Source organism: Helicoverpa zea, chromosome 27, assembly GCF_022581195.2.
Source record: "Helicoverpa zea isolate HzStark_Cry1AcR chromosome 27, ilHelZeax1.1, whole genome shotgun sequence".
NCBI lineage: Eukaryota > Metazoa > Arthropoda > Insecta > Lepidoptera > Noctuidae > Helicoverpa > Helicoverpa zea.
The window spans coordinates 6,155,880-6,182,917 of record NC_061478.1 but is presented as its reverse complement, the minus strand read 5'-3'; the positions used below and the strand labels follow the sequence as shown (position 1 = coordinate 6,182,917).

At 38.1% G+C, this 27,038-nt stretch overlaps 2 protein-coding genes across 11 annotated transcripts in view; one reads left to right on the top strand and one right to left on the bottom strand.

Annotated features, from left to right (window-relative positions):
* LOC124643276 (paired amphipathic helix protein Sin3b) overlaps positions 1 to 11,080 on the bottom strand; it is a 53,341-nt gene extending 42,261 nt beyond the window's left edge. For 2 of the 10 annotated variants that reach the window (XM_047182189.1, XM_047182193.1), the window contains exons 1-2: positions 5,055 to 5,410; positions 2,184 to 2,292 (exon numbers count right to left, since the gene is read on the bottom strand). In XM_047182189.1, the coding sequence (XP_047038145.1) occupies positions 2,184 to 2,258 (75 nt within the window). In that variant the 5' untranslated portion in view covers positions 2,259 to 2,292; positions 5,055 to 5,410. Of the gene's footprint in view, positions 1 to 2,183; positions 2,293 to 5,054; positions 5,412 to 9,535; positions 9,786 to 10,828 lie in introns of those variants that run through there. The other 8 variants (XM_047182187.1, XM_047182183.1, XM_047182191.1 and 5 more) reach the window with 8 other exon arrangements.
* A 612-nt stretch (positions 11,081 to 11,692) lies between these two features.
* Positions 11,693 to 26,214, top strand: LOC124643279 (protein seele). The gene is made up of 7 exons (XM_047182197.1): positions 11,693 to 11,896; positions 11,970 to 12,037; positions 18,386 to 18,485; positions 18,780 to 18,934; positions 23,931 to 24,023; positions 24,525 to 24,620; positions 25,380 to 26,214. The coding sequence occupies exons 1-7, from the start codon at positions 11,809 to 11,811 to the stop codon at positions 25,518 to 25,520; spliced, it is 741 nt and encodes a 246-aa protein (XP_047038153.1). The 5' UTR covers positions 11,693 to 11,808; the 3' UTR covers positions 25,521 to 26,214.
* The last annotated feature ends 824 nt before the right edge of the window (positions 26,215 to 27,038 follow it).

Sequence of the window (27,038 nt, the reverse complement as noted above, 5' to 3'; positions counted from 1 at the left end):
GGATTGGACCGATTTTGGTTAGTCAAACTGAACCTTACTGACGAGACTAGCTGAAGTTACATTACTTAAAGCATAAAATTAGCGTATGAGACAAATTCAATATCCGATTATAGTTTCGAGGCATAGGGGACAACCCTCTGTAACATCGCTATTGACAGTAACGTCCCCCGCAAACCCGCGAGTACCATGGGAGTGTCACTAACGAATTTGCCAAACTAATTATATTTTTTCCACATAATGTCTTTAAAAAAACAGGTATGTCAAGTTTCTCATAGCTTTGTATCAGATAACCTGATAATTTTTAAAAGAGCATTCAACTAACAACGCTGATTATCATCATTTAACGGCTTTAGACTGATAAAATACACAACAATAATATGAAAATATTATTAAAGGAAATGTTTATTATCAAAGTCACGATTATTGTATTTTTTTTAAATAAAACTTGTTATCAACCGATCAATGTAGATATCGAATTGAATTATGCCATTTCAGTATACTACTTCACTGCTTATAGGTATTTTTTCGTGAAATACTAATTATGAATTGGACAAAATTGTGGTTTATTTTTAATGATGAAATTAAACTTCGAATCATCACGCCCTAACACTAAGTTTGTATGTGTTTCTTCTTCACGCAAAACTTCAGAACAGATTTTCGGATTTTCATCGAATAATTATAGGGCTCCATTTTATACGGGTGCTGTTAATATTCTCTCGAGAAATAGGCGATGCCGCGGGGATCAGCTGGTGTTAGGAGATTTTCTGTCTAACTCCATAAAGGTAGATCATGCCTTCTCTTCATAAACCTTCAACCAGTAGTATGAGAATATACAGGCTGTTGCTTAACTTCAAACCATCAAAATTAAACCTAGGCGCGTTTAGAAGTTAAAAATAATAATTGACAAATGTCTTTGCCTTTCTGAAGTCAGCCATTTGCAGCACGCATGCGCCGTAGTGTTTTAACCGATTTCCCAAAAAGGAGGGGGTTGTTAATTCGTCAAAATCTTTTCTTTCGTACACTTTGATTTAAGTGAAGTTATTAGTAGCCAACTTCGGAGGTGTATGGTTATTAAAACTGTAAATGATTTAGAAATCTTTTAGCAATAAATCATTAAAACATTTGTTCTCTATTTATATTGACCTACTTTGTTGGTACAACTGGTAATGTGTAAATCAAAATTTAACTGTCACGAATCACGGTAGACTAATTAATTTAATATTTTTTTGAAAATTAGCTGTAAACACAGATTTTTTAAGTTGTATAAATCTATTAAATAGCTTCCAAGAGAAGATGTACATACTCACATGTACATTTATTCTTTATTTTTATCATTCTTTTTCGTCGTTCGTTAAATAATTTTATTTAGACCTTGATATTATTGTATCATTTAATAGCACAAATTGTAAGCTGCATAATCCCTTTTCCAATATGAAGCAAGTCTACAAATAAGTAACCAGTATTGTAATGAAGTCTGCTGTAAAAAGTGGTCTGTACCGAGCATCCGCCATTTTGTTTTCCTATTGTATCTCTTCTAGAGAATGTCACCTGTTTTTTTTTCTTTTTAATTTGATACAAATAGCCAGCTTGTCTAAGTAAAATATAGACGTTATAATTAGTTAACTGTAGAATAAATAAGAGAATTTATATTTTAGTTTTTATGTGGAATATTTTTTATACAGCCTGTAGATGAATTTTGCAGTAAGTACTCAAATATCCTTATAGAATTCGAAAGATACATATTCATAATACCATAAATATTTAAATAACATATTTTCTATGAAGTATTTCCTGTTTTCCCTAACTTTACTTTTTGATAAATAGGAAAATGTTCTACATTCTCTCTGTCTTAAAATGGCTTTGTCATTTAAACATTGGACAGATGTTAAAAATTTTCATCATCATCCTCCGAGCCTTTTTCCCAACTATGTTGGGGTCGGCTTCCAGTCTAACCGGACGTAGCTGAGTACCAGTGCTTTACAAGGAGCGACTGCCCTATCTGACCTCCTCAACCCAGTTACCCAGGCAACCCAATACCCCTTGGTTAGACTGGATGTTAAAAGTTTTCATGTTGCAATATTATAATGGACTTAAAAGGTTATATTTCACCTGGGAACGGGACGTATTTCCCTTAAGAAGCAAGTGAAACTGCTGGCGGCAAGTAGTAATAATGAAAATCTTACCTGAGCTTGACTCTGCGAAGGCATAGGCGAGGGCTCATCAGGCCCGAGCCGCGGTACACCTGTGCGTTTCATCATCTTGATGATCAGCGATTTCCCATCACACGATCACCTGGAATTACAAATCATTCTAATGTTAGTATTTGTTGCTACATGTCTTCTATCAATATGATTGTTTAAAATATTCTAGTGTTAAAAAATCACAGAGATACATGTTTAGATTTAATTTGTATTTGTTACGATTTTACTCTACAGATGAACCCTGTGAATTATCAAATACATGTACAATAGTGTAGATAAAAAAAGCTAATTTTAATCAGGAAGTTTGGCTTTTAATTTTCTGACTTAATACTATTTGTCTTTAAGTTAGACATTCCCTTGAGATGCAGACTAAATTATAGGCCAAGTATAATATTTATAGAATCAAGTGTATTTCTCTTCATTGTACCTTAACCCCTAATATATTTGTCAGTTGCCCTTTGTCTCTTTCTACCTTAAAGGGTCAAGTGTTGGTATGCTCCATTTATGTACTGTCATGTTTTAGGGATCCCACCATTATCCCTAATTATTATTTGATTTCTGAGATGACTGAGTATAAAATTAACTAGAGTTTTGTAATATGATTGTATGAACATTTTCGGCACACTGCACGTCAGGGTGTGCTGTGCAATGCTTCCAATGCTAAGCTTGATATACCCCCTTGTACGCAGTTGTCAAACCTATTGAGGCTAGCAACGGGAAGGGGGGGATTAAACTTTGGTAGAATTACTTAAAACCATATACTTAGACATAAAATCATATAGACATAATTTGCTTAGGATTGTTTTAAAGCCAATTTTTTAGGCCAGTTATTTGACACAAATTATGTGTTTAATTGAATTAATTAGAATTTAAACTTGATTTTTTATCGCACCCACCTACAGATCCTAGTCCTACTCTGAATCTATTGGTTGGCCAATTTATTATATTCTTGGGCCAGGTAATTTAGCTTGGTAAGTACCTAAGTACCAATTTGAGCTTGCAACGTGGGCGCGGCCATAAAATATAAGATAAAACAGACTTCAGGAGTCCCCTATTACATACTTACCCACAATAATGCTCTTTTAGCCTAGTAGCCTTACAAAATATCTGTCAGTAGGTACAAAATAGCAAAAACTTCTTCTGGTCAAGGGTATTTTCTTTACATATAAAAGCAAATAACTTTTCTGTCATTTACCAAGGTTGTCAAGTATAAAATTAGGCACGAGTAACCTAAAAACGACGATAAACTAATGACATTGTGATAAACTTCCGTGCCTACTTCATTTTTAACCTAAATTGACATAGGTATTGATTCGGAAAATCCTAATTTGGTTAATACCATGGTAAAAATGTGGTAGGTATCCTCGTGTTAATTTACGATATTATCTCAGAATATTGAAGCATGAAACACTTATGAAATTAGAAAACGTGGTCGATACTTTGAGCATGTGATGTGATAAACGAAATCGAAACCTTTTCACAAATATATAAGTACCTAGTAATTTAGTGAATTATCTATTACGACACTCACAAATAGACAGTAATCGACTTTTACAGTACGTTTTGACGTACCTATCTAGTTCATCGATCCATGAGTTAGCTGAATTAATAACAAGTGATTTACCGTGCGCCCGCCATTTTCACATGCGGTCTTGTTTTGTTTTAATTTAACGTAGGTGTAACTTAATTGTCCACTATGAAAGAATTATGTAACCAACTCACAAGATTTTCTAAACAGCAGATGACTTTATTTATTTACTCATTACGCCTACAGGCGATTATTTAAATTTTACTGCCGCACTCACACACACACACACGCCCAAAATCAGTTTTGTAAAATTTGATGACGTCACGTCCTGAATTTAAATTATTCCTACAACGTTCCACTTTCTCACAATCACAACTTGAGCATTTTTAGCATGCCGTTCAGGGTCGAAGTAATAAAAAGACTCAACATATTTCCATAATAAAATTAAATTATCCAAGAACTGTATTGGAGTAAGCGAATGCCCGAAATATGCAACGTGACTAAGACAACGTACTACGGTGAATGTATAGCTTTTATAAACATATTACGCAACTAAAACACGAACATAAAGGTGCTCGAAAGCTAGGAGGCGAGGCGCATTCGATTTTGGAATTTCGAATCTCCGGTCACAGCACCCACACAGGTTTCGTTCACAAACCGGTCCGGCAGCAACAACGATGACACAAACTCGTACTTATTTATAGCGGAAAACGTACACAAATCGATAACACCCTAGCTAGCTGCACAACAGCGACCGGGCCGGCGCAAAATACCTACTCGCTCAAACTTTCAAGTCTGTAGCGCAGGCAACAAAACAAAGTACATGGTCGACACCGAGAATTACATTTCAATACGTCCCGCCTTTTTTATACGACAGTGTTCTGTCTCAAATCTATTATTTGGATAAATAAGAATCGGACTTAGGTAGGTATGTCTTTCAGGGTATAATCACTCACGAAATCGTTAGGTATTATTATTTCTACAATGAATCATAGCGAGCGGATCTCGCTTGAAGAAAAGTTAAAGGCGGTTAAGGATAATCATCTTTCGGAATAGAGCGGTAAAGTCCGGTTTGCATCGGGCCGGGGGAAACGAGGACGGCGCGGTGGTATTCGTCACCGACGTAGAAAATGGCGACTAAATACCAACAATTACACAGCGCGACTCACCGAACGTCAATGCGAATCAATGTTACACGAAGGAGAACAGAAGTCAACCCAGTTAACTGGATGACAAGATTTCAGCTCCTATCTATCTATTGCAATTGAGATAACGATTGGCCTCGAGCGCGTCGATGATCAAAAACCAACAAAATGAGTACATACCGTTGAACATTAAATGCTGACACGTCGATATCTTCGATTGCACGTAGAAACCCCTTTTTATAACTCAAAAAACAGTTTCGAGACAATGAATAAAGATAATAGCGCGTCACGGCTTGCTCCGAGCGAGCACATTCGTGCGCCTCCAAATAGCGCAACGGCGCAACTTTTTCGAGCGCGGCGTCAACACGGTCAGGTGGGCGAGGTTGCGACACTGCCATAGCGCTGTCTCGCTCACTCCTTGTGCTGTCTCTCTCGCACCCGCGACACTGGCGCAGGACACTGGGGGACGCGAGCGGAGCCCTGGCTCGGACGAACGTCGCGCACCGTGCTGCGCGGCCGACTGACTGCTCGCAGCGCCTCCAGCCGCGGCGGCCCGACCGAGAATCGAGCCCGAGCCACCAGACGGAACGGCAACGCCGCCATACAAATAGCGAGCGAAACGGACTTGCAACGATATGAAAATGCCACGAACCACCGTCGCGGCACTGGTGGACCAAAACAAAATCTCCTTTCTCTAAAATTATACAACAGTCGCTATCGAGAGCACAGCCGGGCCACTCAGTGTCTATTTCCCGCCAAAAACAATGCACTGATTGAACAAAAATAGTAAAAGGAAATGCAGAGGGGATTAGAGATTCTCCGTGCCTAGTTAGTGATCATTTTTATAGGCTTAGCTTGAAGTATGGATTTTTGCAATCCTATCGACGTAGCTACTTATATGGATGCTTCAATTTATATGTACCGACTACCGCCTTGACAACAGAAGGGGAATCATAAAATCGCTGCAGTGAATCAGTAAAATGGAGGCAAAGCGAGTGAATTAGATTCATTTGCAATGAAAAGACGTCCGTATCTCGGTGCTAACACTAAACAAGTGAAGAATGAGGAAAGATTGATACTGTGAGATAGTGCACCGAATAGAGTGTAAATATTGACTAAGGATTATGCAAATCAACTGATTAAATTATCAAGTAATGGCAGTTACAGCACTGAGTTTTCTCAAAAAACCACAAAGTAAGGCAAATTGGTGAATATTATTCTAGTGTTTTGGGGTAAAGTAGGTCAATCATAAAATAAACAAATTCAAATTATGTTGTGTTTTTATTTCGAAATATAAAGTAATTTTAGCTGGGTGTCCTATGGTTCAGCATAACCTAAAACAATGTCTTTAGAATGTTTATTATTCAGCAGCAAAAAAGGGATCTAATCCAAAGAAACCCATTTGTTTCAAAACCTAATCTGGCTATTTAATTGAATGTCCCACTATTTTTTCTTACAGTGAGAGACAACACAATTAAAAGCTAAAATTAGTTTTTAAACAACAAGGCTTAATTAAGACAAAAGAGGGCTAACTACAATTCTTTATCTCAAAGCTACTGTAAAAAAAACTAAAAAAGCAAATGTCTAAGTACTACAAAATAATAAATGTGAAATGACTTCTACCTAGCACTCCTAAAATCCCAAATATTAACGTAACCATCGTTGGTCTAAAGGGAAAATCACAAAATGAATAAGAAATGGAGAATATAACAACTTGTAGAACATGTTTATGTGAATACTGAAAAAAGTCCTAAGAGCGAAAACTATAATGTTCATAAGATCTTTACACATTAAAATGAGGAAATAATGATGGAATTACATATGAGATAAAAATCCAACAAGCTATGTAAGTTGAAAATACAACATCTACCAAGTAAACCAATACCTAACAATTCCACCTAACAGCAATAAACATCCCTAAAGAATAAATGAATCGAATTAAGAAAACCGAAAACCTAATCACATCAAAAAACTACCAGATTTTGTACCTTCAAATTAAACATGAATTGACTTCCATTCACTAACGTTCGTCTTCCACATGTTTTGTGAAGTTCCCAAAATCACCACGACGGTGTAGCTACTCATTTTGCCAAGTCATGGGATGTTGTAATTAAACGACAAAAGCCATATTTCAAACAGAGAGAAAGGTCAGGAAGACCATTGCCAAGAAAATTACAGGTGTTTTGGACATAAACAGATTAAAATAACACGAGGTAGAATATTGTTACAAAGCTTGGAGAAAATTTTAAAAGATGTGACCGATGAAATTACTTCATTATCCTCCTGCCCTTATCCCATTTTTTTATTTGGGGTCACTGCAATATGCTTTCTTCTACCATACTCTTCTGTATTAGTAACATTATTTCTAGCCATGTCGACTTTCACACAATTCATCCATCGATTCTTTGATATATCCATCGATACTTCTATATCCATGCCATGCCAGCTAATGGAATTACTTGAAAAATGTAAATAAACGCTAGGAATATGAACTAATTGGAAATCTAACATAAACCGTTATGATTATGGCTACCAGTTCTGTAGCCTACAATAACTAAACGCTTTCAAACTGGTTGTAAACAGTCTTCAAAGTAGTAAACGTGCTTAATCCTTTTACAGGTAAGATTTTGTTAAAATGAAAAATAAAGTCCTGTATCAATCTTAGCTGTGAAGGCTAATCATACTACTTCCTTAGAACTACTTCTGATCATCATCCTTCTACCCCTATACCAATTTTTATTTGGGCTTATTTTCTTTCAGACATCCTTTCAACTTTCCAATCCAATTTCTTTGATGTACTTATACTATAGCCATCATAATCTTGACCATTAATATTAAATCTTTCCTATAATCATGCCATTTTGTGGCACTATTCAAATATCTTCTTTAGAAATATTATGAGCTTTTCAGACCTTATAACTAATAGTTCCATGTGTCAGTCCGGAAGTATGTATCTTATCATGATTTTGGACAAACAGTTTTTATCTTTTCAGTTTTCCTCTCTTTCCACGAAGGAACGCGATTCTAGTTTTTGCTTTTAATATTTTCTGTGTCGCATTCGAATTATGTACTCTAATCTTGATTCCTCACTACAATTAATAATTAAGAAGCCTATTCTTCTCCATTTAATAACAAAGCAGCTAAATCACCATGATCTCCTTTTTAAAACTTCTTGAAGGTCCAAATTTTTACTATTGTCCATTCTTAAACCTTTACAGGGCTCATCCTAAACTTAACAAAGGAGATTTTACTCCAAAAAGAGAGAGTATGCTATATTCCAATTGTTTTTTGGGAACCTAACTGTTTTGCATTAAAAACAACAACATTTTAATGTAGATCAGCGTTCAGTTAGAAGTCAAAGACCTATATCAAGATCAGACAGAGGAAAAAGAGGTGATTTTTAATGGAAATCGCGTTAAACAGGGCTTTACACGTCATGATCACCTTCAACAGCAGCCAAAGGGGAATGAATACACAATGAAACTCAAAAAGGTCAAGAAGGAAACAGAAAAAAATATGTTCAAGTCAATAAACATTGTGTTTTTCTTTTTATAAATACATTAAAGGGCTATAAAGATGCAAGAAGCTACAGTAAGACCTCTTTCTTATCGATGATTGGCTCAAGCAACCTTTGAAATGTCGTATCATGCCCTTTTCAAGACCTTCCCCAATATAAAAGGGGAAGAGAGATCAATAACAACCTCATCCGTGCGGAACTATTTTTGCCCGTTCATTTATAAGTTCAGAATTCTATACATAGTTCAAGGATTGAAGAAGTTTTGTTCAATATAGTAAGTAGCAATTAACCAATTTGATGACGAAAGGCCACGCAAAGCAAATAGAAATCTATGCTTCTCAATTTATATAAAATTCTTCATGAATATGCAGTATATACAATCAGTGGAAGCTCGCAGAGATGTACACAGATTATGAGCACACCATTATTCTATCTAAGGCTCTCGTCCACTCAATAACAACCTAGTTTGTTTGTTGGTTTATACATGTGTGCGGTAAACAGGTACACACAACCAGCCCAGTATTAACCTCAATTAACTCGTCCATGTGTGTGTGCACACAAACTCGAGTTATTACTAAAATTTAATTACGACACCAATACGCTGGCATTAAGTATTAAACTCGTTTATCGTTTGTATTAAATTTATCCCATTGTTACGCGGAGGATACAAACGTATAGCCTTGAAACTTCTTATCGAACAAGTGAGTCGACACACAATTACGGCCTGTGGAGTGCGACGTTGCCAACATTCAGCGCGGTACTGCGTCTTAATTTTACAAGCCAGCCGCCATTTTGTTTCCATTTATCAGATGCAAGTCGCAAATGATGATACTCGATTTACTCTCTTTTTGTTACCTCTCAACAGATCATAGATAAAACACATTCAAAGAAAGCTAGTACCACACTTTCCCGCATATAAAAACACTAGTGTTACGTAACTTTAGGAAGTTGTCTAACGATGTAAAATGCATACGTTAACTGTGCAGGCGAGCACACGGCACGCTGAAACTTTGAGATATATCCCAATAGCGAATATCGGATATGCTGTACATGTCTAGATCATCGAGATTGCAAGCGTACCCGATCATACCTAGGTATTCATGTATGGGGCAAAGTGTCGGCGCAATATGGTTGAGATACGTACATTGATAGGTTCGTGAGCCAGTGCCGGATGCGGGGCCTTCGCCCCATGCTGCCAGGGTAGCCCACCGGCCGACTCACAACCAGATACATCACAAATACGGTCATTTTCAACGCAAATTCCGCGGTATCGATCACGCACAGACGCCATTTTGAACCGACACTGAGCGCGGACGAGCGCGCGACGTTGCCACGTCGCACGTTTCCAATCCGCACTTCTATTTCTGGCACCCTCCCCCCGCGCGCCGTGACGCCGGAGGTCGCCAAACAGCGCTCGACAAAACATTCACGATTTCAATTTATACATCAACTTCGCGGGTTCTTATTTGAAAACTCATGATCTAGTAGGCCTTCAGATCAAGCAGGCACGGGCGGGGAGGGGCGGCGGGGCGCGGGGCGGAGAGGAGGGGGGGGGGAGTGTTATAACAGCGTTTCCAATGATAAGATAGTACTTATAGACATCGTATAGATGTACATGAATTGTAATATATCGTCCGAGCGCGGCCGGCTTTCACCAAAGAGCGGAGCGAGGCGCGGTCGCGCAGGACCGCGCCGACATGTGCCATTGGCCACCGCAGAGATCGATAGACAAACACCGACGAGGACGGCGACCTACATACGATAGTGAGCCTTACGGGTGCAATGATAGCCGCGTTATTCGCGCGGCACTCACTATAAACAAACTACCGCACGAGCACACTGACGTCGTCCACGTCGCTACGCACTCGCACAGCGTTGTGAAAACGACGCGAGCGGCCGCCGCGCTGCGCGACCTACCGATGTATACCATCATTGTATTATGGCACTTTTCTAGAGTCGAAATTCCTGTGCCGCGACGCGCCCAGCGCGCCCTACCGAAGGACAAAGGGACGATTTCACACGGAAAACAAAGGGAAACGCCGGTCCACGGATAATAACACATTTTTTGTTTGATAAATTAACTTTTTAACAAGTTTTTATCGGGTGGCAGCGCGTTGCCAAGTCGTCAGGTTGCGTCGATCGCGCGCTCTCTCATTATGAAATTGGGATTTTCTAACTGCATATGACGCGCTTCATTGATAACATGATTTTTGGAAAGGTTACATAAAATATGCAATACTACATTGCACTGAGCGAGTAGCGTATGGTAATGGCACAGGTGCGCCCGACAAGTCCTAACAGGCAATATGGCAATAGCCATCCTATCCCTATTTCACATCTACACGTATTTCACAAACGAAAGCAATTAAATAAACTAAAAAGACCAGATAATAAGCTCTGAATAGGAAAAGACGCAATCTGTCAACCAGTCACTTACCTGAATTTTTACACGAAACGTGCGTATTTCTTCACAATATTCACTGGAACGTCACTCCGAGACGATGCAATAGTAATATTCAAGGTATTTTGAGGTTTTTAAACAATTTAATGTGCATAAAAAAATTATACATTCCGTTGAGCAAACGTCCCGCGCGCATAGAGACCGAATGCGAACTGTTGGTAAGTTTGGTTTGGTTGGGTCGGTTGATAGGTGGGGGGCGGCGGGCGGAAAACCGGAGAACGGCCGATCGGGGAGTCAGAAAGGGCAAAATTTTAATAATTTTCAACTGAACAACCTGACGAGATTAACAACAAAAATCCTTTTGTAAATTATATCTTATTTTTTAGATTCGTTACACTTAATATTAGGGTCAACTCATGTGATAAAAGTGTGATAAGTGATTGCATTGACATTGATGTTTTTCCTGTTTCATACGCACACAAAGGCAAACCCATAATGATTTATTGGCATTGTGTTGTCGGTCGAAAAAAATGTTAATGGTGTTTACAGGTGCCATACTTTTTCAATTAATTGTAATTTTGTATGATTTGTGTAACAGTGACTCCAGTTTTCTGGTTTTTAACTGTAGCGAAAAGTTGAACCTCTTATAAATGTTATGTAGGCCTGCCTTCATCACAACAACGTATAATATCAATAAATATTTTTAAGGAAGGTTTTATCAAAACCATATTTATTATAACCCTACAAAGTTAAGAAGCCTCAAACATAAACTGAGATGTATGAAATTTTTTACCATCTTAAAAAATTGGCTTATCGCTGTCAGTGATTAACCAATGAAAATTTTGGATTCTGTTTAAAAAAATATTGCCTTAATTCGACCAATCAGAAAAGAGATCGTGTATGACAGAAAAAAGATAAACTTCTTCACACGTCGAGGCACTTTTCCGACATTTATCTGATTTTTCTCGTAATTTAAACACTTAATTGTGCTAGTAAGTTAAAATAAAGGTTCAAAAATGCGTCCAGCGACGTTTTTCTTTGCGTTCACTATTTTATTTGTAGCAGTAACTGCAAGAATTGATCCCAAAAACTTGAAGTGTTTAGGTGTGTATTCATTCGAATGTTTATTAATTATTTTAAAATTCTATGGTTAATTGATATTATCTTATTATTCCAGTGTGTCGGACGACCTTCGAGGAGCTTAACGATGTGATAAAAAAAGTAGATAAATGGAAGAAAATCGATGTAAGTATAACATTTTATAGCCCGGTCAACTTCTTGTCAAAGTTTTATTACAATTGATTTTTTCAATTTCCTACTTATTATTCAATCAAAATTTGTTCTTTGATGTTGTAAAACAACTTCAGACGTCACAGTTACTTATACTTGTCTTTGTTTCTCTTAGAAAATTACTTTTTAATTATAATAGATTTTAATTAGAAAATTCTTGTGTTATCAATCAAGTTAAGAATTAATGACGAAAAATCAGCTATATCATTACTATCGTTATTCTTGTGGTCAATTGAAGTTAAACTATTAATTTTAATGAAGGCTAATATTCAATTTAATTATATAACAAAATCAAACTAAATTGTATTTAGCATGGCATAATAACACATGTCAATATGTATTTAAATACCATGTGCTAAAATGTGGGATATAGGTACTTATTAGATTCTATTACTATACACATTATCTGCCTACCCATTTACCAACTATGATGGGGTTGGCTTCCAGTCTAACTGGATGCAGCTGAGTACCAGTGTGCCACATGAAACAACTGCCTATCTGATCTCCTCAACCCAGTTGCCCCGGCAACCTAGCCTTGTTAAGACTGGTTGTGAGACTTTTTGACGTTGTGACACTTAACTACTGCCAAAAATGTTCAAAAGACAGCTGAATGTAAAGACTCATTGTTATTTATCCTAATAATTGATAATATCCAGTCTAACCAAGGGGCATTGGGTCGCTCCTTGTAAAGCACTGGTACTCAGCTGCATCCGGTTAGACTGGAAGCCGATCCCAACATAGTTGGGAAAAAGGCTCGGAGGATGATGATGATATTATTTATCCTAATTTCATTCATCAAACATCAACATCTGTCTAGCCTTTTCCCAACTATTTTAGGTTCAACTTCCATCCACTTACGCCGGATGCAGTTGATTATAGTTCGGCCATTCAGAGAATGCGTTCCTGACACGTCGCGATTGAACTGACGACGTAACTTTGCAATGGCGTTGCAGTTACGATAAAAATATTTTTGCTGGTTGTTTACCGTTTTAACAATTGAGGAGCATTAAAACAACATTATTATATCAATAATCAATGAATGTTATAATTCAGTCAGTTCAATCGCGACGTGTCAGGAACGCATTCTCTGAATGGCCGAACTATAGTATTATATATAGAGCGACTGCCTATCTGACCACCTCTGCGGTTACTAGCATGTGTCATATAAGATTATTAACAGCTTATCTTTGTATACTGATTGGAGTAATACTCAAAGTTGTGGGTTTTTTTTATGAATTACTTTTTATCAGTAGCGAAAATATTATAATTTTACACATGTACTGCTATGGATATGACTATTTTGAAAGTCAAATTTTCCAAATAACTATCTGACTTAGTTCTGATGGTAAAATATGTTGCAAATACATACATTTTTTTTTTTTTTTGTTATGTTTATTGCTATCATGCGATCGGTCTCTCGACCATAAGCAGATGTTTGAATGGACGTATTTATATTTGTAGACACACACAACCAATGTCGAGTTGCCTTTCTTTGCTTTCTTTGAAGTTAGTTATGCGGTGAAGACGTCAAGTCCCAGATATGGTGTTGTTTCAATCGTCGTTTTGGCAGTGGTTCATTCAACATTTTTGCAAGTTCGTTTTCATGCCTTATTATTCTCTCTCTGTAGGACTTGATCATAGTTTTAACCTCTTCTTTAACAGAAGGCATTTCAAGATACTCATGCATTTCAGTGCTTTTAGTGAACCAAGGTGCATTTGTGATTGTTTTGAAAACACTGTTTTGAAATCTTTGGAGGATTTCGATGTTGCTATGTTTAGCTGAGCCCCAGAGTTGAATCCCGTAGGTCCAGACTGGTTTGAGGATAGCTTTGTAAATAATCAATTTGTTATTGAGTGACAATTTGGATTTTCCTCCCATTAGCCAATAGAGTGACCGAAATCTGTGGTTTAATTCATCCCTTTTCTTTTTTATATAGTGCTTCCATGTCTGTCGACGATCAAGGTGGAATCCGAGGTATTTCACAACTGTGTTATGAGGTAGGGTATCGTGGCCGAGTTTCACTGGGGGACAATCTTCTTTTCTTAATGTGAATGTAATGTGATTGGACTTCGAAGCACTAGCTTTGATACGCCAGTTACACATCCAATTGTAAATTTTGTCCAGGTGATTTTGTAGGGATCTCGATGCTTCTTCCGGGTTTTTATTTGATGCAAGAACGGCTGTGTCATCAGCGAATGTGGCAGTCATCACATTTTCTGAATGTGGTACGTCAGAAGTGAAGATGAGGTATAAGATTGGCCCGAGCACGGATCCTTGTGGAACTCCTGCGTTTACACTGTGCAGTGGCGAAGTGGCGTCGTTTACTTTTACAAAGAACAATCGGTCCTCCAGGTATGATTGCAGTAGTGTGAACATGTTATGAGGTAGTTGTTTTTTTAATTTATACAACAGACCTTGATGCCACACTTTATCAAACGCCTGCTGTATATCAAGAAACGCTCCAGCACAATATTCTTTATTTTCCAAAGCATTCCGTATTTTGTCGGTTACTCGGTAGACTTGCTCTATGGTCGAGTGTTTACTTCTAAACCCAAATTGATGGTCAGGGAAGATATTATTTTCTGAGAGTATTTTGTCCAATCGCGTTTTAAGTAATTTCTCAAATACTTTTGATAGGATTGGCAGAAGGCTAATGGGTCGGTATGACGATATGATATGGGGAGGTTTTCCTGGTTTTGGGATCATAGTGAGCTGAGATACTTTCCAAATTTTGGGATAGAATGAGGTTCTTAATATACCATTGAAGAGGTGAGTCAGGTACATCACGGCTTTTCTAGGTAGTTTTTGCAGGACTTCGGGTGTTATAAGGTCGAAACCAGGCGCCTTCTTTGGTTTTAGAGCGTTTATGGTACGTTGCAATTCAGCTGGTGTGCAGCACTTTAGAGGTGGACTGAGCTGTAGGTCACTGTCCAGATATGACTTTATTTCCGTTTCTAACCGTTTATCCGTGTCTGTTTCATTTGGGGTAAAAACAAGTTTAAGAAAATTCCCAAATGCTTCAGCCTTTTCTAAGTCAGTTCTAGCCCAACTGTCGTCTGCTAGCTTTAATGGATGGTGATGCAAGCTAGGTTTTTGAGCAGATTTTATGGTTTTCCATAAGGAGTATTCGTTGTTGTGGTTTGGTGATAGTTGCTCTAGTTTCTGGTTTATTGTGTAGTCTTCAATATCCTGAAGGTATTTTTTTAATTCAGCGGCTGCTTTGTTAAATGCGGTTTTATCTTTAGTTTGACGGGTGTTGTGCCAAACTCTCCTTAAACGTCTTTTTTCTAGGACTCTTTTCTTTACATTTAAGGGTAAGTTGCGACAGGTCTCATTTGTATAACAGACGCTTGCAGGTGTACTTAGCCAAGCTGCCTTTTGTATCAAGGTGGTTATGTATGTTGCAGCGGCACTTATATCTTCTTCCGATTTTAATTTTACTTTTAGGTCTATTTTGTCGTCCAGGTATTTGCTGAACGCTATCCAATCTGTTCGTCTGTTACAGAGGTAGCTATTATTGGGTCTGTCAATGATTCTTGTACTGACTGTGGCAATTACTGGTGTGTGGTCTGATGAACCATCCAAACAACTTTCTATTTTAACGTAGCTTGACGTTAGCCCCCTGTATACAAAGAAGTCTAACAAGTCAGGAATTTTTTTTGGGTCTGTTGGCCAGTAGGTCGGTTGACATGTGGTAAGTACTTTCAGTTGGTTCTTATCAATGCTTTCTTTTAGTTCTCTCCCACGTGTTACAGTTAGCCTAGAGCCCCATTGACTGTGTTTGGCGTTCCAGTCTCCGCCAATGATTACTCTACCACTCAGTGATTCAAATATGTGGTCAAATTGTTCTCTCTTTATTTTATACCTTGGTGGGCAATATATTGAGGTAAGTGTTAAGGGACCCTGTCCATCTTGCACCACTATTGACGTAGCTTGTATATGCGGCGTTTGATATGAGCGTAAAAGATGATGTTTGATATTACTCCTTATAAGTATACTTGTTCCTGCATGCGCAGTTCCATCAGGATGACATGTTGAGTATGTGGAATATCCCGCTACGTTAAACGACTTGTTGTCTGTCATATGTGACTCCGATATAAGTAATACGTCAATATGTTGGAATTTTAGGAATGTGTTAACTTCGGTTTTGTTATTTAACAAACCGTTTATGTTCCATGTTGCTATTCTTAAAGATTCCATTATGGATATAATTTTTTAATAACGGTAGTCAATAGAGTCATAAGTGTGCTCATATTTTGTATTAGAAAATCTAGCTTTTCTGCTTGTTTTATAAGAAGTTTCTCAAGTATATTTGTTGAGCCAGCAGTAACTTGCGCGTAGGTTTGTTCAGCAGTTACTTGTTGAGTATGTTGTACTGTAACATTGGTTGGCGTTATTTCTTTTTCTTTATTTTGTATATGAGTAGTTTCGTTTTTAGACACGTTGGTTTTCTTGCTGTTCTTTGATTGCAGTTTTCTTTCTTGTATTTCAAGGAAAACCTTACATCCTTTGTAATTTGCGGGGTGTTCTTCATGGCATAAGGCGCATTTACATGGTGTGGTTCTATCTTTTTTTGGACATTCTGTGGTGTTGTGGCTCCCTGCACATTTCACGCATCTATATGGTCTCATACAGTTATTGCGCGTGTGACCATACTGTTGGCATCTCTTGCATTGAACAATGGTATTTTTACGTTTAGGGTCTTCTACGGTAATTGCGGTATTATATATGTAACGAAGATTTTTTATAACTGCGTTATTCGGACTTGGTTCTAGGTTTACAAACCAGGTGGACAGAGGCCTTTTCGATGGACCGTGTTTCGCGTTTATGATTTCGCCTTTAACTTTATTTCCAGTACTCTCTACAGCTTCCCTTATAGCTTCGGTAGGAGTAGATGGATGAAGGTTCTTGATGACAATTCTATACGGTCGTTCCTCTTTGCGTGTGAATGTGTGTCCGACAAGTTTCTGTTCCCTCATTACTTGCATTAGTTTTTTATAGGCATTGATACTATTGCAACTTACTCGTAGTTGAGTACGGTTGACAATTTTGTAGGTGTAGTCTGTTCTTTGAAGAACTTCTTCAATTAATTCAGTTAGTTTTCCTATATTTTGTATGGAGTATAAGATAATAGGTGGGGGTTTGCGTATCTCCGCCTTTTTTTGTATAAGTGGATTCTGATCTATCTGTTCTAGGTTTAGCAATGAGAAGCTATTTTGAAGAGGTATGTCTTCAGGTTCTGGTGTTGATGGACTGCTGAACCTTTTTCGTTTAGAAGGCCCTTGGGATTTAGGGGAGACTGTATTCCATTCTTTGGCGGGGGGATCATTGTTTTCTTCACTTGGTGAGATGAGTTCTGGATTTATTGAAGGTTCCCCTATAGACGTATGTCTTGTCTTTGTAAACAAGCTAGGATGAAAGACTTGTTGTACCAATCTTTTTGGTGAGGTTTTATTCTTGTGACACTCGTCAGTAATAATCCCTTGACTCGGAGTCTGATTTCCCACTCCGGTCAAGTTTTTACCACTTTCATGGCTCATGGTAGAAAAACTTTTTCAATAGTATGGCAATACTCTCTCCCAAACGTCAAATGACATTTTGTCTGACAGATGACATTGACAGAATTAAAAGTTAGTTTTATCAAAATATTGAAGGTAGGTGAAAAAAGTTGTTGAAGATTGGCCGCACTATCGTATTTTGTTCACTGTTTTATTTCTAAATCACTGAATACTTCACGCCACCAACACTTCCACTAATTTATTACTGTTTAATGTTTACTTTGAAAACACTTTTACACAATGCTTGCAACTTTAAACACTAAAATATGCTAAATCTCCAACAGCGCGCTTGCGCGTGTTGACAGTTGACAGCTGGAATCAATCCAAATACATAAGCAACAAGCAAATACATACATGACGTAGGATATTTTCTGCATTGTCAAACCACCCTGTTAGTGGCAATCCTACGCTGCATTAACCCAGCCACAGTGTCTAAGGGTCCATTCAGACAGACCAGCTCGGAGAGAAGAGCAAATTCTTAACACGTTGAAAATCAAGCATTTAATATTTATAATAATGTTTATTTTTGGATGTGCACTGCTTTTGTCATTAAGAATGCTCGAAGGCACTCGGTGTGAAATAATAAGAGGAGCCGACTGGATCCGATCGCGTACGTCCTTTTCTTGACGTTTGACTCCGTTTGCATACTCTTTAATCTCTCCGAGCTGGTCTGTTTGAACGGTCCCTAAGACATTCTTCCTAGGTCTTCAAATGATATTCATTATCTGATATAAAATATTTCAGGTCGGCAACTTCAGGATGGATGCAAGTGGCAACACTATGCAGGAGAAGGTGCCTGCCCACCGGTCAGCTGTGTATATCTCCGAAGTTATTGATGGCATTTGTAAGTGCATATTAATAAATAAGCTATTTTACTATATTGCTATTGTAAACTTTACTCAAAATGTAATTGGTAGTTTTTGAGTAAAAGTGTACAAAAATTCACATATCTATACAATTTTTCATGCTTACAAGTAGTCTAGAACCTGAGAAATTACATATTGCATACATATTTATTATCCAAGCAAGTCCTAGTCCTATATGTATAAAAAATAAAATTTCATCAGCATCAGAAATCCATTCAGTAGTTTTTGCATCAAGAGCCATTCATGTTTACAAATTATGATGTGATTTCCAGGCAAGAAGATGGATGACTACGTCCGAGTCTACTACAAAGCTACCAACAAGCTGGCCATCATGCAGCTCATTACCAAGGACGGAAGCATGAACCCCGAGTTCAGCAAGACCAAGTTTGTCACCGACGATGACCTCAACAAGAGCTTGGAGTACTATGTGAGTATCTGGCTAGCCGCTTCCTTGAGATATTAGCAATAAGCTGGTCATCATGCAGCTCATCACCAAGGATGGAGGCATGAACCCCGAGTTCAGCAAGACCAAGTTTGTCACCGACGATGACCTCAACAAGAGCTTGGAGTACTATGTGAGTATCTGGCTAGCCGCTTCCTTGACATGCTGGGGTCGGTCTCCAGCGCTAAGTACCAGAGAACAGATCTCGCCAACCCAGTAATCAGGTAACACTATACTTTTCATTACAAAGATGGTCACCCATCCACGGTCCGACCGCATCAAAGGACGCATATCCTTCGGTCGGTAGACTGCTGCGGCTTCAATACTTCAATACTTTATTGCACTCCATATGTTTCGTGATGGTGATACATAATGTGTTGTTTTGGTACAATATGGACCCCGTAGGGCACGGCAAAGTAGAAGAGAGGAGGAAGCTAGTTTTATAAATCTAGACACACGGCAGTGTGTCCGCCAAGTTTGAGCAAAAAAAAGCGACACACCGGCCGTGGGTTATATTACACGAACCATTTCGGGCCAAATTCTACCCCCCTATAACTCAAAATCTATTTTATTTATGCATATCAAATTTCTAGTATCTGTTGAGACCCCCTCACTTATCTAAAATACAAAATTTCATTAATATATCTTTTGTAGGTCTTGAGATATTGACGTCAGAAAATCGCTATTTTTACTATACACTCACTGACTGACTGACTGACTCACTCATCAAAAACCTAGACCACTTCCAATGGTCGTATTGACTTGAAATTTGGCATGGAGGTAGGTCTTTATGTCAAGGTAAAGGGAAAAATCTGAAAATGGCCAAGTGTGAGTCGGTTTCAAAATAATGAAGGTGTTTTATACCCGGTGTAAATTTATACCCCTAAGGAACTAAAACGAACTAAATTTATCTGGGCGATTCTCTGTAAGCTCGTAATCGGCTGTCCGGACCGATTTTTTCAATAAATAGTTTAATTCTTATTTAAAAAATCACATTTTATGAAACTTTAACCCTGAAGCTTCACGGGCCCTTTGTTTTTATAAACATAATTACTTTAATTTTTTTTCTATACGTTTTAAAAGCTCGAAAAATACAGTCCCCTGGCTGTCCCTTTCACTGCATTTACACCTAGAAATGCGATTTCCGAAAAACTTGATGAAACTACATTCACTTGGCAGTTAATATCACAAACAAAAATAATGAAATTATATTATTTTCGTAAAACAAGCACTCATTACAACTTTATTCATTTTAATAAACTCCTGTAAACTTTGTCCTGAGAATTTTAATACAGTCCCCTGCCAAAAATTTAAATCAATATTTAAAAAAAACTATAATATTTTACAATCGTTTTATTAGTGCAACGAAATGCAATTGTTGTGAAGTTGGCAAACTAATCAAATGCGGTAACGATACGCCATTCTGTTTAATGTTAGAGCGTCATTTGTGAGGTGAACAAGTGTTTGGGCCGCTACCTCACACAGGCCTCTGGTAAATAATTGTATGTAATTTAATTACTTAAATTATCTCTATTTATAGTTAATTGTTACATTATTTGTGCCTTAATTGATCGGTAGGTTCTTAAAAAACTATAAGACATCGGTTTCATAAATATTGTGAAATCTAACTGAAATACACAGTCCTCTGGCAACAGTCCTTTGCCAAAAAACGCAACAGGGTACTGTTTAACAAAACAGGGGACTGTGTATTCTGCGTATTGGTTTAATAGTTTTCATGAATTGTTTGTGTAAATGTATTCGCTAGTCTCTTTTAATAATTTAAGAATCAAACTATCATTGCATCGCATTATTTTTTTCCTTTATGAACTTGAAATATATTACACAGGCTGATCGAACGCACGTGATATGGCCCCTAAAAAGAAGAAGCTATCCCGAGAGGAATTACTACAAAAAAAGAGAGAAGCAGCGCGGCAGGAGCGACTGCCCTATCTGACCTCCACAACTCAGTTACCCGTGCAACCGACTTTTTTTAACGACGCTAAAAATCATCAAATGACCCCTCCCGCTGCGGGTCAGAAGCGGTGAGGGAGTGTCAGACTTTTACTGACTAAAAATCCGTCGTGTTCCGTCGTAGGCCTTTAATGTACCAGGGCCGTGGTAACTCTTTCGTACAGCCCCGCAGCCCCAGCGGCCCTATGCCCTGCTGGGCCTAGCTAGGGTTGCTGACATCAACTTGAGGAGCGCGTGGAACTACGCACGCCACCAACACGGGTCTGTTGTCTAAAAAGACGCAGGAACGATGAACCATCCGAACTCATCGCCCACAGACCCACGCCTACGGTGGCCGGGAGTCGTCTCGCGCAACCCGGCGCCCGTGGTGACTACCTGGTCCAGCCGGGATGAGAGATGCGAACTCTGTCGTTCCGCCGCCTACTTCTCGAGCATGACTGCTTCGCAGAAGGAGGCGACGGCATCCCATTCCTCTCGCCCCGGACCATGGCCTGAACCAGGGCCGGACGCCCTCGACGAGGATCCGGCGGTGTCCTTCCCATGCAGGGCACTCCTGGACTGTGAGGTCCACCGTGTCCTCGAAACTGTCCGCACAGTGGTGACACCCGGGCGCCACCTCACGACCGATTCGATACTTCCCAAAACAACCGTGTCCGGTGAGGACCTGCGTCATGCGGTAAATGAGGGCGCCGTGACTCCTCCCGAGCCACTCCTCAAAGAGGTCCCCGCTATGGTGGCGTGCCCTAACCCTGTACCCCTTAGTTCGACTGGTGTTAGACTTACTGGCGTCTGACTACCCGTAACGACTGTCAAGGATGTTAAATAACAGCCGAGACCTACAGTCTAACGTGCCATCCGAAACACAGTCTCTAGTGAAAGTACATACAGAAAAGTTGCATTGGTACTTGCCTGACCTGGAATCGAAGCCGCGCCCTCATAATTGACAAGTTGGTTCTTTACCCACGAGGTCTACCACGACTTTTTGGCCGGCGACGTCATTGGTAAGCAGTTGAAAGAAATGGGTTATCAAACCAAACGCTCAAAATGGCGAAACACGTCTTTGTATAGTTCACAGCCACATAGACATGAAGCTCAGCGCTCTTCATACTGCTAACATATTAACTTACAACAATCACCAGGAGTTGCTGGAATATCTATGTTGCGACGTATCTAGATCTATGTCGTGTCATGCTTGCGGTAATAAAACCCCAAAATATATGGCTTTTGATCATAGAAAAGTCATAAAATGTGGGTTTCTGTTCACATTCAAAACAGTCCCCTGATGCCTCAAACAGTCCCCTGTCATGATTTTTTGGAAAATCGCTAATAACTCGGAAAATAGGTACAAATTCAGTGGGCCTCCTTGTCTAACTAAATGAATAGTTAATTTTCTTTGGCATAGGACTAGGTTTTTTGTCAAATTTAAAAAAAAAATTGCCAGGACAGAAATTGTATGGAGCTGAACGAGCTTACAGAGAATCGCCCATCTATATTCATATAATATATCTTCGAATGGTCGTACCGATCTGAAATTCGTTACAAAGGTTTATATTTAGTCAAAGTAAAGTAAAAATCTGAAAACGGCCAAGTGTGAGTCACTTTCGAAAATAACGAATGTGTAACTTTGATCCACGAACATAATATATAACATGTCATGTCAGTCAGTTGGTAAATCTAGTCCATTTTTTGTAAGAAGCATAGTGCATATTCAAAAATCTGAAAGATAGTATAAATGAGACATTTCCTTAACTAACTTAATCATAAAAAAATAAAAATAAACAACCTTACAAAAATAAATGAAATCCCACCCAAAACAAAAATGTGAAAGGTTGCCAAGTTCGATAATATGGGAATGCTTCGCCTATAAAAGAAGTGAGATCTGAATAAGTATCAAGTTCCATACAAATACCTCAGTTAAAAATAGTTACTTTTTAATGATGTTACTTGGCAAGTTTTAATAGAAAATTATGTACTTGATTCATTGCGTTTAGTAGGTTTATAACAAGGTGTGTGAAAACTTGCCAAGAACCATCATTAAAAAGTAACTATTTTTAACTGAGGTATTTGTATGGAACTTGGTACTTATTCAGATCTCACTTCTTTTATAGGCGAAGCATTCCCATATTATCGAACTTGGCAACCTTTCACATTTTTGTTTTGGGTGGGATATTATTATTGTACTAATTATTAAATTTTTATATTAGACGGAATGTATGAGTTAAAATTTTTATTGCTTATTTCATTAAGGTAAAAATTCAAAAGTAATTAAATATGTTCAAAATGAGTTTAGTTTATTCGATTATTATATTTGTCGTTATGTGTTTTACCAAAATGTTGATGTTATACATACATACATATATCATCATCATCATCATCATCATCATCATCAGCCTATCGCAGTCCACTGCTGGACATAGGCCTCTCCAAGTGCACGCCACTGAGATCTATTTTCGGCTTCTCGCATCCAGCTCCTGCCAGCCGTCTTGCGCAAGTCATCACTCCACCGTGCCTGAGGACGTCCTACACTACGTTTGCCGAGGCGTGGTCTCCACTCTAGAACTCGTTTACCCCAACGGTTATCGGTTCTTCGGCTAATACATATATTTACATATATGTATGTACATAATAACGAAGCGACCCAACTCTTTTGCGACCTGCAAAAATCCAAACTTTCCTCAAAATTCACTATCTATAACTGAAAATCTTAGCAGCAGTTTTCAACACAGTACAGATCCTAGTTTCTAATATGTATCTATATATATATAAATGAATTGCTGTTCGTTAGTCTCGCTAAAACTCGAGAACGGCTGGGCCGATTGAGCTGATTTTAGTTTTAAAATGTTTGTCGTAGTCCAGGGTAGGTCTAAACGGTGAGCAAATAAGGAAAAATTGCGAAAATTAAAAAAGTATTGTGTCGTGTGTTTGTGACTTAGTAAATATGCCTCCAATAATTAGGCAGTACGAAGTTCGCCGGGTCAGCTAGTTAACAATAAAATTCTATATATTTCAGTGCGAGCGTATGTTCGAGGAGAATGAGGATGAGATCACGACGCTGTACAAGGAGAGACCTCATGACGATATTATGCCCGATGCTGAAAGAGAGGTAATGTATACTTCTTTTGACATAAAATATCGAATTCCAGGACCTATAGTCGGTATATAATCTTTCTATACGGGTTTACTATTCATTTGGTTCCGCCAGTAGTGCCAACTGCGTCGTCCCGTGGGTACTACTCTACTCATGCAGAAAATAAGGCTATAGCGTCCCTTGATACATAAGCTATGTAATACTGAAATAATTTTCAAAATCGGAGTAATAATTCCTATCGAACAAAGTCTTCCGCTATAATGTTAGCATAAATATAGATTTACCGTTACGACTATGGGCTTCAGAGATACGCGCAAATCAGTTATATATAAAAACTGAAAAACTAAACTGCTTTAGTTATCAGTAAGATTTTTTTTTACTCAGATACGTATAGTATGTCATTCTGATGTTATTCTAAGCTATATTATTGTCATGTTTCATCAAAATACCTTTATCTGTGAACAAGTTACAAACGAAGAAACACCTGTATAATACTATTTTTGTAAACATTTTCAGATCTGCTTCAACACCGCGCAATACTGCGAAGAATGGATGTTACCCAACGATGAAGACACCACATGGACGCAAGAGATGGAGAGGGAGTATGTCAAGGTAAGCTAACTCATCATCTGCCTAGCCTTTTCCCAATTGTAGGGGTCGTCTTCCAGTCTAAATGTATGCAACTGAGTACCAATGTGCTACATAGATCGACTGCCTATCTGACCTCCTCAGCCCAGTTACTCGCGCAAAGCGAATTTGACTTTTTTATTTATTTAAAAAAATAAATATAACTGTTTACCCATGGTTAGTGGGAACTACTGCCTTTACACGGATAAAATATAGCCTTAAATACTATGTTACCTGAGAATAGTGTGGTTTCTCAATAATGAAAGATTTTTCACTCCATTTCATATTTATATTGTTTATTGCATTTCATAATGTATAAACGCCAGCAGATCAACCTACCCGAGTGTGTTAAATTATACCAATCGAACATTAATCTTCCACTATTGTGATAAGATCGAAAATCTATTGATGACAATTGACAAAAATAGCTTGATATTCTGTCATCTGTGCATTAAGTAAAAAATATATAATGATTGTCACAATTATAGACCCTGACCGACACAGCAACTTTATAATTTTTTTGTAGGGGTACTAACAAACAAAAAACCCTTTTTTTAGACCTATAATTATTTTTTATTTTTTAGCCTGAACTGTCCCACTGCTGAGCAAAGGCCTCCCCACTTCGTCTCCACACCTGTCGATTTTAGACCTAGATTTATTTAATTATTTTTTCTCTCTTACAACTATCCTTATAGATTACATCTAATTCGATAGACATTTAAACTTTCTAATTTAATTTCCCAGGTCCACGGCCCCGACCCGTACGGTTTCGGCGGCCTCCCCCCGCAGAGCGAGATGCCTGACTTCAGCAAGGACTACGACGATACCGAGCAACAAACCGACGAGATTGACCTACAGGCTGAAAACGATAAGGATGAACTGTAAATGTTATGTAGAAGATAGTTTGTTACCTCCCCACTCAGAGACATTTAATGGTTACGTAAGCCATTCCTTAGTGAAGGATTTGTATGACATTCCGTCACCAAGGAGTGACTTAAGTAATCATTAAATGTCTCTGAGTGGGGAGGTTAGTGCGGCTTATACAGGATAGTTAACTTTAAATGTGGTTTGTGTTAAATGACTTTGTTTTGGATGTAGTTAGCGTTTAGAAAATTCGGCCTTTGCAAAGTCAAATGATTTTATGTCATTCAGGCCTTTACAAGTACTTATGAACGTACGTAAAATATTAATAAGTTTGCTGCTCATTCCAAAAGTAGCTTCCTATGGATACTACCAAACTAAGAGGTTTCCGACTTGAGGCAGTGGTGGCGTAGCATCGGGTGGCACCCGGGGCGGACTACAGAGCATCCCCCCACAAATAGCGCCTAAACAAGTTAGAAATATCCACCGTAAAGTGAATTTATCCACGGTGGAAAAAGAAACTGTGACTGAAGCGAGAGTCAGTTGTTTTTGCTACTTCGGTGCTTTAACTTTTTGTTAGATTGAGGACTTAAAAAATAAGCGCAGAATACATTAGAAATGAAGAAAAAAACGCGATGTGAGCGGAATTTTTTTCAAACTTTGAGGAATTAATTTATGGTCGGATCCAAGAAATAAAGTCATTTAACACAGATGGTAACTTTAATATATTGTGGGGAAGTGCACTGATCTACTTCCAGAATTAACTTTTACATGACTTTAATAGTTATTTGTTATACAAGAGTGCAAAGTTGCTTTTTAACCGCGTGCTCAATTTTGATGACCGAGCAAGCGAAGGATTCTAAAATTGAAACACGAGCGTAGCGAGTGTTTCAATAATTAGAATCCTGAGCGATAGCGAGGGAATCAAAAGAGCACAAGGTGAAAAATCTTTGCACTCGAGTGCAACACGTAACTTTTCATCCCACCTCATCGAGGAAATGCAAAAAACAAAATGGCGCGCACATATGAATATCAAATTAAATAGAAGTACGTATTAAAGTTCATTTATTTGAAAACGCAGTTTAAAAATGAAACGAAGTTAAAAATCTATGTAAAAACAATAATAAAAATTACTTAATTCATTGAATAATTATTTTAAGCAGTATTTTATTTGTTTAATATGTATTTGTTTGAAAAGTCTTATCAAGATTGTCACAAATGGAGTATTGCACACGATGTTCTAAATTCAAATCACTTTGCCGCTCTAGAGGATAAAAACGGCTTTTGCGCTCAGATATCAAAGGGTAAAACTACTCTTTCCGAGATGGTGGGATGAAAAAGTATTTATACAATACGTGTAAACGTTTCGCCATTCTTGTAAAATATGTACATAGTTATTAAAAACACTGTTTATACATTCAAAATGAATGAGAACTTTATTCAAGTTTATAGAAATTACCCATAGGTACTTTCTTCGTCGTCGGAAACGGTATGAAAATCCTCAGTAACGCATTTACAAAGGTAGAAATAAATATTTTTAAA

Bases quoted from the DNA above. Each gene is read 5' to 3' on its own strand.
- LOC124643279 (XM_047182197.1), top strand. From the start codon at position 11,809: ATGCGTCCAGCGACGTTTTTCTTTGCGTTCACTATTTTATTTGTAGCA. The intron at 18,486-18,779 runs GTAAGTGCATAT...TGTGATTTCCAG, and splicing joins CGAAGTTATTGATGGCATTT to GCAAGAAGATGGATGACTAC. The intron at 24,024-24,524 runs GTAATGTATACT...AAACATTTTCAG, and splicing joins TGCCCGATGCTGAAAGAGAG to ATCTGCTTCAACACCGCGCA.